The following is a 10,000-nucleotide window of genomic DNA, read 5'->3' as shown; positions in this document are numbered from 1 at the left end:
CAGGTAAAAAAAAAAACATGGGCAAAGCACTCTATGCTTCAGACCAGCTACACGCAGGACAGCAGAGACAAAGCCCAGGGGCCTTGTTTATAAGAAAGTTATGTAGAAACCATCCTACATTTGATCTCACTTCATTTCTGAAACGTGCGTACGCGCGATTCAGAGAAAATTAATGTACACACAAAAAACCGTGCATATGCCACGTGTGAACCTGACGTGGAGCTAAGTGCTTTTCCACGTCAAAGGCCATTTTTTATAAATCTGAACTTTGGCGCGGATTTGAGCGTACGCACGTTCTAAGATCAAACCTGTGCTTAAGAACGTTTTATAAACGAGGCCCGAGGATTTCATAGTAAGTGTTCTGCAAAAAGTCAAGTGTTTTTAACGAAACTCAGAGGCCTGCTGTCAGAGTGAGACCATGGAGCGACGAGGGAACTGTTAGAGACATGAAACCTTGGGCTCTTAGATCTCAGATCGTCCGATCAGACCGAAAGCATCTTCGTCCGTCTCCTCATCTTCATCGTCTGGATGGTACGGCTGATCGAGCCCAGTTTCCATCTGTCCACAACATCTGGGTGCCGCTTCAACCTCCTTAAAGAGAAAGACCAAGGAGTACAAATGATGATTTTTTTGGGGTTTTTTTTTTTTTGATGATGATGACGATGATCTATTAGTACTGACTAATACCTAGCACACGCTTTGCTTATGCTGCTTACATGCAAATGAGTTTTGAAATATTGACTCATTAACACTCTGATGAAAGTGATGGCAAGTGATTGCATTTCGCCGTTTGCTCTTGCTTTCTCACACGACCAGCTGAGGAGTGAAATTCACAGTGATTCCCTCAAGGGCATCAGATCTTTGTAACTCCTGTCAGTCACGGCGCCGTGTTTCCCAATTGCGCACCTGCAATATTTGATTGAAAGGCCTTAAAGACAAACCAGAGGCTGAGCCAATAGTGTCACCATGGCAATGTCACCCCTACAGGTCCGAGTGTGGGAAATGATGTTCTTTCAAGAGAAAATTTTCCAAAGGTTCCATCCCTCTCCTTTTACAATGGTGGGGTAAGGAAGTGTGTGTGTGTGTGTGTGTGTGTGTGTGTGTGAGTGGGGGGGGGATGTGCATGTGTGTGTGTGCTTGTGTGAGTGGGGGGGGTGTGTGCGTGTGTGGTGTGTGTGTGTGTGTGTGTGTAAGGGGGGGTGTTACACCATTTTTAACCCTTAATCACAGTGATTACAGTCGATCTGTGCGCTCCACTGTCACCCCAGACCAGGCTCTTCACACATCCCTGTCCTAAACAAACATCGGTCTGTCTGCTCAAACCGCTCTTTAATGCGCTTTGCATGTGAACCCCAAGCTCTAGCGACCAGCCTAACACGGGAATGAAGGGAGAACCACTTGTTTGTTTGTTTTTGCGTAACTGATTAAGTATTACCCATATGGACAGGTATGTTCTGTAGCAGATAATCAAGAAAACTCAATTCAGCCTGTATGTTTGCCTTCTTTTTTCTGCTTTGGGAATCTGCAATGCACTGCACAGGTCCGCTTGGTCCGCGTTTTTTTGCAATGCTCCCCTAGCGACCGCTCTAATGGATCAAACCGGCCGGCCGGTCCCCGGCAGGAAGTCTGAGGCTTGGTGGGGGAGGGGGGGGTGTAACTGCACTGCTGTCCTTGACTGACACAGTGCCAATGGAACAGCGTTACCCTCAAGCCTGACCTGACCCCACCACCACCGCGAGCCCTGGGGGGGGGGGTTTTATTGTTGTTGTTGTTGTTGTTTTCTAGAACCTTCTATGCTGCTCTGTCCTGAACTGACCTCACCTCACCTCAACATGATCCTGTGAGCTCAGCATATGAGTTATATGCTGACCAGAGCATATACTGCGACCTGACGTTGACTACGCACCTGTAGGCACTGGTGTAAACTCTCTCTCTCTCTCCCTCCCTCTCTCTCCTTCTCCCCCACTCTCCCTTTCATTCTCTCTATCTCTCTCTGTCCAGCCTACATCAGTTGTTAACTCTGGCTCTCTGGTCCCAGGGCTCTGTCATAAAAAAGGCGGAATGTGGAAGATCCGGTTTCTGTTCCACCTTGTAACCTCCCCAAACTGCCTTTGTAGCCTTCCCTAGGGCTGGCCGTGCTCCTCCGAGCCTCTCTGTGTGTGTGTTTGTAAAGGGGGAAAAAAAAGGTGATTAGGCAGTTAACAAAACCAGGCCTTGGAGAACTGTCTCCGCTAGCATTAGCTGAATGCTTTCGTGTGCGCGAGACACACACACACACACACACACACACACACTCGGCGGCGATAAGAACGGTACGCTTGCTCGATCAGGCTCGAGATGCAGGGCTTGGGAAGCAACTTCATCAGATGAAGAAAAACTCAACACAATGACAACCGCGTGGGAGGAGTGATTTCACTGAAAAGTGATGCGTTGAGCGAGATGCGCGAGCTAGACAAAGGGATAGTTTTGATTTAGACTTCACTGGCAATATCAACACCTTTTAACTCAGCCTGACAGAGAAGAATCTCATCCTTGTTCTTCAGCCTCTGAGAAGCAAAACGACAATAGACTACCGCGAACGTCACCACAGATTTGAAACGTCTCACTTGAGTTTAGAACGAGTGCACGGTGGTGAATGAAAACCAAAATCGTTTGCCAGAGCTACATTCAATGACCTGAGGATTTATGTCAGCGCCTTGTGGCGGAATCAAACCAATTTAATAACTGTGGTGAATGACTCACAGATTAAAAAAAAAAAAAAAATTATCAACATATATGAAGTTGTGTTTGCCCGTGACTGCCGCTGACACGTCAAAATTACAGGCATGGTAAATTAATGTCAGTTCATGACATATCTATTGTCACTGTGAGTTTTGTCGCCATGGCGATGAGAGACTTATAGAACACGATAATTTATCATTAACATGTGTAGAAGGGTGTGGACATTTTTGTTTGGTTGTTTTTTAATTGTATTTCAAACTCCTACTCATGTTTTTTGGTCGGGCAGTTACTTTTAGTTATGGAAATGTTGTGCAAGCAGATTTCCCTTGCATTGTTTCATAGATTTCTGTTTGTTTGTTTTTTTCTTTTGTATCTTTGTTTATTTGTTCTACATTCATCACAAAACTACTACAACACGACAAACAATACCGACACATGGTTAATAATAACTGAGACGCCAGTCAAACCGCATCATGGTTAAAGCAGGAAAAATGTTTTCGTGCGAGTCGGGTCAGCGTGACCAGCATGTTAGTTTTACATTTGGGAAGAGTTTGTCCAACAAAACCGTACCGACACCGAACGTTAGGTTAAACGACGCAGTACGCTGAACACAGTTAAAGTCTCACAGAAGACAGTGGGAAAAAGAAAACATCAAAAAGAAAGGAAAGAAAAAAAGAGGACACAGGGTCATGTCAGGACTCTGAGAGCAGTGACATCATGTTGAAAGCTGTGATGCTGTTTTGGAACGCGTTCCGTACCTATAGATCATTACATGGGTGATTATAGAGGTTACTCCCATTGTGTGAGTGTGTGTGTGTGTGTGTGTTCATGTGTATATGTGGTGTGTGTGTGTGTGTCTATGTGCATGCACACTAGTACATATTTGTGTTTATGTATGTGTATAAGCAGTTAACCTCTGATTGTGTGTGTGCATATATGTATACGTAATGTACCTGTGTGTGTGCGTGAATATGTAAAGTGTGCGCAATGTTGGGGGAGAGAGAGACGAACAGGTAATAACGGTAATTACTCAGTGATGCTTAAAACATGTGGTAACAGTGTTAAACTCTCTGCTCTTTAGAGTGAAAATCGATGTTTGCATGTGATATGTTGCAAAATGAAACCACAAATATTATCTCTCAGCCACCCTTGATAAACCATGCTTAATACATTGTATCTCGAAGTTGAGAGGATTTCTTTTCTTTTAATTTAAAAAAAAAAAAAAACATCGTCCACAATCGTTTTGTGATCTCGAGGATTCGGCGCATGTAAACAAGGCCTCCACTATCATGGCCGCGTGATAGCAGTGGCTTCCTCGAGGAGTTCCACAACTGATACCATCTATCTGATTTGGAGAGAGTGTTTCGTACATCAAGGCAAAATGTACTTTTGACTGATTGCAAGTTTAAGAAAACGATGGATGCTTCATTAACTGTACCTCTCCCTTTTAAACTGGATTTGCAAAGTTAAGAAAATACACAAAAAGAATGCACATGACGCTAAAACAATTGGCCGTGGTGAATTTCCATGCGTCTCAAGGCATTCGCCTCTCTACAGGTGAGACACACCTAACGATTTCAATGATTGGACAAGAGAGCTCTCCCCTCCTCTGATTGGACAATGTATTTGTCATTCATACTCCACTCTGCTACGACACCTTACTTCTCACCAGGTAAGACAGACCGATGGCCAGAGAAGGGAGACTTGGATGTTCTGTTCAGTTGGTTTTGTCGTAGAGGACTGACAGTTCCCCTTAATGCACATTCGATATTGAGGAGTTGCCAAACACACTTTTTGATTAGGTTTTTTTTTTCGTTACGAGATATGGCGAGTATAGGATTAAGCGCCCCGCACACAGAAGAAAGGGTCGTTTTTACACAACTGAAACCCGTAAGGATGTCTAACGCAGACGGCGGAGAGGACTCGTCCGTGTTTGAGGAAGTTAAACCTTCGGTGAGAATAACTGCAAGTCCGGCGGAAATGGCCCAGGTATTCCATGGCCCAGTCCGTCTCAATCATATTTTTTATTTTTTTTGTTTGTTTTTTATTTTACTCCTTAACGCATTGAACCGATAAAATATCGTATTATGCACTTACACACTTTGAGCAATCCGTGCGTCAGGGAATTATTTTAAGGAGACTGCATCTCCTTCAATCGTTCTTCATCGTAAAAAAAAGATTGCAAAAGACGAGTTAATGCAAGTGGATAGCGTTTCTAGGTTTGATTCTTTTGGTTTGGGTCAGTTTCCTTTGAAGCTTCTGATGCTTTTTTTGGCCTATGGTTTTATTTACGTGATTGGAGCAGACCGTAGCTTGGTCTAAATAAATAAGTGAAGTAAGTGAGTAAGTAAGTAAATCAATGAATGAATAAATAAATAAATCAATCGATAAATAAATAATTGTTATTATCATGGTTGATCTTGTATAAGGTTGGTTTTGGTTAAGGCTCTGCGTGTCATCACAGGTTGCGCGAGTCAACAAAGCGAATAGTTGCTGAATGATTCAGTAGACTTGCACTGCAAAATTCATCTTTTTAGGTGAGGGTCAAAGAAACCTGATGAAGTTCTTGCACAAGTATTTGAGCTAAACTATATGAAACAGTTAAAGGCTGGACTGGCTTTATATTCTTAAAATATTTAGCGAGCGGTAGTCTGGTTGAGTTTCTCTGAGAACTAAATACAGGGGCCTATATACGTGAATAAAAGATAGAGACTAACATTTAGACTAATCGAAAGCCTACACTAACGTGCACACAGCGCCTTTGTCTGCACTGAGAGACTTTAGATTTCAGGAAAACGTTAGAACGTTTTGAAACATTAAAACTGCTGGAAAACGTACTAACCTATTTTTTCTGACGCTATAAATTATGACTTTCAAAGCCTTGTTTCTCACCTGACGCAACTGTGGCATCAATATGCCGTCGGACCTGTTAGGACAGAGTTTAGACTCTTAGTCTTACAGATTGCCTGAGGTTTGACTGAAGAACGTGGCAGCGAAAGTAACTTATGCTGAGACGAGAAATAAGAGTTGGTCTCTGCAGTTGTGCAGTGTGTACAGTTCCCGGCAGTACGTATCTCGCGTTTTAACATTTAGGCAATTTAGGCCAAGTTTATCAGTCTTAATCGCTCGAGACCTTTAACGAAACTCGCATGAGATTTTTTTTTTTTTAAAGAAAGTAATGCCCTTGCAAAATGAGTTTATCATTGGGGCACAAATTGTTTCGTTTACGCTTGATTACATCTAATTTATGCGGCTATGTGCTCATTTCCATATCTTAAGTCAATAAATTACTTGCACTCTATGGTAATATGGTAGCAGATTTGAACGTTGGTGTTCTATATTGAATTTTTTGACAAATAAAAAACGATCGTTACGAGAATATAAATTAGTCGACGATTTCTTACGGTTGCCACCACTCTGATGCTCCATGTAGCTAATCAGTTATTACACAGACAGGACATCTCATGTGAATTAGTTCACTGAACTGTTTTATTTAATTATGTATGTACTTATCTTTTTTTTTCATTTCAATTAATGAAAAATTAGCCTCTTACAGCAGTACCCTCTAACACGAGAGTCACAACTGTGAGGTTACACCAGATTGTATATTATGGAAGCTTGGCGCCGCCATGAATCTAGATTGCTTCGTTGAGTCATATCTGTTTTCGGTGAGATGTCACGTCTTACGTGGTCGCTTAGTCACTGTCCGCATTCTTCTGTCAAGATAGCATATTTGAAGTCCCAGTCTGGTCTATGGTCAACAGTAGTCATGCCAGTTTGTAACGTAGTGCCCCCATTTACCTCCCCACTCCCTCCTCGAAAATGAGTTAAAATGGCTACCGTACAGGTCACTGTCTGGAGAAGCCAAAACAGCCGTTATCTGCCCCCCCCCCCTCCCCCCTCTTCGGCCATAAACATCGTTTTGGTCTCAAAGGTTTTGTTTTTCCGTCCCGCTGTCCTCGGATGATTTGTATCATTATGGTTTCAACAAGCAGACAAGGATACTATCAGGTCGTTTTTATGGGGGATTTGTCGACGAATTTACAACTGCTCGCATTCTTCTCAACCATAAAAACCAATTAGTACAGAGACACCACCATTTGTTTTGCAATTAGGGGGGAAAAAAGGGGTCTTTGGACGTTTTGGTTTAACCTACCTTCTCTAAGAATGAATGTGGTCACAGCAGAGGCTCCTGTGAACTGGTAGGCTACAGCTGACAAGTTTAACAAAGAGCTCAGGTTTTTTGATTAGAAACTGGAAGTTAAAACAGGCGACCGGTAAAAGCAAAATTCACCCAAGGAAAACACTGGTCACCTCTCACATAAGGAGTCTGTTAAACAATGGTTCAGTCTGCACTGAGAACAGGTGATGCAGTGTAGGTTTTTAACCTATATCGAAATGTGATGTAACCCAACCCGAAGCCTTTGTGCATTTCTTAGCACAGAGTGAAGTGGAGACCTCGAAACTTAAAGGCGATCAGTATGTGTGAAGAGACATGTACAGTCTCTCTCTCTCTCTCTGTATTGTTATCTGCTTTAAAATACATAACTAAGCAGTTGTAAATGTCTTCTAATGATTAACAAACTTGGTCTCAGGCCAGGGTTCAGGTGCATTCTGTTCTCTTGACACAAAAAGAGAAAGAGAGTGAGAGAGAGAGACCCAGACTGATGGTAGCCAGGGCGTTTATGCCCAAAGGCCACTCTCCTGTGTGCCAGCATTACACCAACACAAGAGACCCATTTGTCCTTAGACCTGAAAGCAGCGTCATCTTTCCTGCCAAAGTTTGAACAGAAAGCCAAAGACATTTCTCGTTAATTACCCGGTCTTGCCTTTCTTGACATGCTTGGACGTTGTTGAGGTTTTGATTTGGTTTTTTTGTTTTTTGGGGCGGGGGGGGGGTGTGGATGCGAGTGCTTTAAAGTCAGGCAGTCAGGTTTTGGCTTTGGTAAAGGACTTTTAAGCTGTAACCTGAAACGTTTTTCCCGTGTCAACATTGTACGCTATGAAGAGGGCGGGTGACCTCACATGTCACAGAACAGAAATGCCTTAAGCTCCGATAATATTGGAAGCTTTGGATGAGTGTAAAAAACACGTTGCTTTTGGTTACCAAGGAAATCAGTTTGGTGAAATTGACCAAAACCCCCCCCCCCCAAAAAACAACTAAAAAAACAAAAACAAAACTGTCTTATGTTGACATAGCTGGCATTTGAAAATGGCTGAAGGACAGCGAAGAAACTGTTGAGACGCGCTTGCTTCTGCCCTGTTTTTTGCCAGCTAACTAACAATTACGGGCAGTTTGAGAGCCTTTTTTTTTCTTTTTTTTTTTTTTTTGTTCGAGCAATCAGCAAGCTGCGAAAGAAGCGATGGCTAACCTACGGCGCGGAGTCGTTGTAAAGGCAGGTTTTGTAATTCACGCGTATGTTATACCGTTCTCCTTCTTCGTTTTACACTCTGTTTGTTTCTCCTAAAATCAATTCCGACAGGATTCTTGGCGTATGCATCCTGTCGAGCCATTCTTCGTTTTTTGTTGTTTTTTTTTTTTTTCCCGGCCGCTCTATTTTTACACAGTAGTCGTGCTGGTATCTCCTATCGCATGTCATTGTTTTGGTTTCTGCTTTTGTTCCCATCTTCCATGGTCACTCTGCCCAGGAGGTTTCTGTTAGTCATGTCTCTTTTTTTTTTTTCTCGTTTGTTTCTGGTGCAGCTCAACCGCATGTAATGCTATGTGCATTTCAACCGTGAGGAATGTTCTTCCGCTGGAAACGAGTCTATAGACACAAACCAGTCCAAGACACAAAGAGACACAATGTCCCACAGGACAGATTAATAGTAGGCTCTCTATCTCCCTCGCTCTCTTTCTCTCATTGGAGGAATAACTAATATGGTCATAGGAAACCAGACACACGTAGGTCACCTCTTTGCCCAGACAGGTCTAGTTTTGCCATGTAAACCACTTGTCAGAAACTCACGTTGTGCTCAGCACAACGTGCTGTGCTTTCTACTGTCTCTACTCAACACAATCTCTACTAAACAAACTCTTTTCTGCATGTTTTAAGCCCTTTTTTTTTACGGACACAAATTCCAGAGTGACATACTCAGATAAACTTCAACATTGGGAAACTCCACTGAGTTTATCTTCCCAGCCGCTCTAGTCTCCGAACAATTGCTCATGTGGTTAGATGAATTTTGCGAATTTGGTACAAATCTTACCATGGCCGTTCTATTGTTAGGGCTCGTTTTCCGAGGTTCACACTCATGTAGTTCTCCATTTAAATACTACAACATCTAAGCGTGGAAAACAACATTGAAACCTAAGTCACAAATGAAACCATCTGAAAAATACAAGTAAATTGAACAGGCGGCGACTGAGAAAAAGAAAGAGACCGTGTTTTTGTTTGATAAACAAATCAGTTTTGAAGAACATCCTCAGCTCATATCTCTCTCTTCTCATTTCCCTTTGTCTCAGACACGGATGGAGATGGATAAATATCTACCGCAGAGTGGCCCGTTGCTGTCTCCCCCGGCGACGGATAAGAAATACAGGCGCGAGAGCGCGTCGGTGGTGGATGAGTATTTTTCGGAGGAGAAGCCAGCTCCGTACAGTCTCAACATCAACGTGATCCTGCCCAACACCACACACCTCCGCACGGGGCTGTACCGTCCCGCCAAACCCATGGTCCAACAGATCAAATCGGAACCCGGGGTGGAGGCCGCCGCCTCCTGCTCCACCCAGACGCTGCCGGACTTCACCTCCGTCTTCAGCATGCCCCAGACGGTCAACAGCCTCTTCATCAAACCCGAAGTCGGTCACGCCGACGACCTTCACATCGGCCCTCAGCAGCCCCAGGTCTACCAGATGCCCGTGAGCGCCGGCGCCGGCGACCTCACCATGACCCTGTCCCACAGCCAGTCGGGAAGCAGCACGGTGGACAGGACCATGCTCAACCTGAGCAGCGTCGCCATGACGACCCCGACGGGCGAGTTCCTCATGCCCGAGCAGTTCTACCCCTCCCCTCAGCCTCACAGCCTCCCGCCGTCTCCGCCCAACTCCCAGCCCGGAAGCCCGGAGAACCAGAGCGAACTGATCAACACGGCCGCACACCAAACACCCCCGCCTCCTCCGTACCAGCCCCGACTGGGCCTGAAGATGGGTCAGATGACCCCCCACTCGGTTCTCATGACCCACGGGCAGGGCGTCCTGACGGGACCCAGGTACAACCGACGGAACAATCCAGAACTGGAAAAGAGGAGGATCCACCACTGCGACTATCCTGGTAAA

General features: G+C 44.2%; 1 protein-coding gene across 1 annotated transcript in view; it reads left to right on the top strand.

Moving 5' to 3' along the window:
- Window positions 1–4,545: 4,545 nt before the first annotated feature.
- Window positions 4,546–10,000, top strand: part of klf5l (Kruppel like factor 5 like) — a 10,642-nt gene continuing 5,187 nt past the window's right edge. The window contains exons 1-2 of the mRNA XM_030793195.1: window positions 4,546–4,710; window positions 9,188–9,995. Of these exons, the coding sequence (XP_030649055.1) occupies window positions 4,546–4,710; window positions 9,188–9,995 (973 nt within the window). The remainder of the gene's footprint in view (window positions 4,711–9,187; window positions 9,996–10,000) is intronic.

The sequence above is a fragment of the Chanos chanos genome, chromosome 16 (assembly GCF_902362185.1).
Source record: "Chanos chanos chromosome 16, fChaCha1.1, whole genome shotgun sequence".
NCBI classification, from domain to species: domain Eukaryota; kingdom Metazoa; phylum Chordata; class Actinopteri; order Gonorynchiformes; family Chanidae; genus Chanos; species Chanos chanos.
This window is presented reverse-complemented; position numbering and strand designations above follow the sequence as displayed.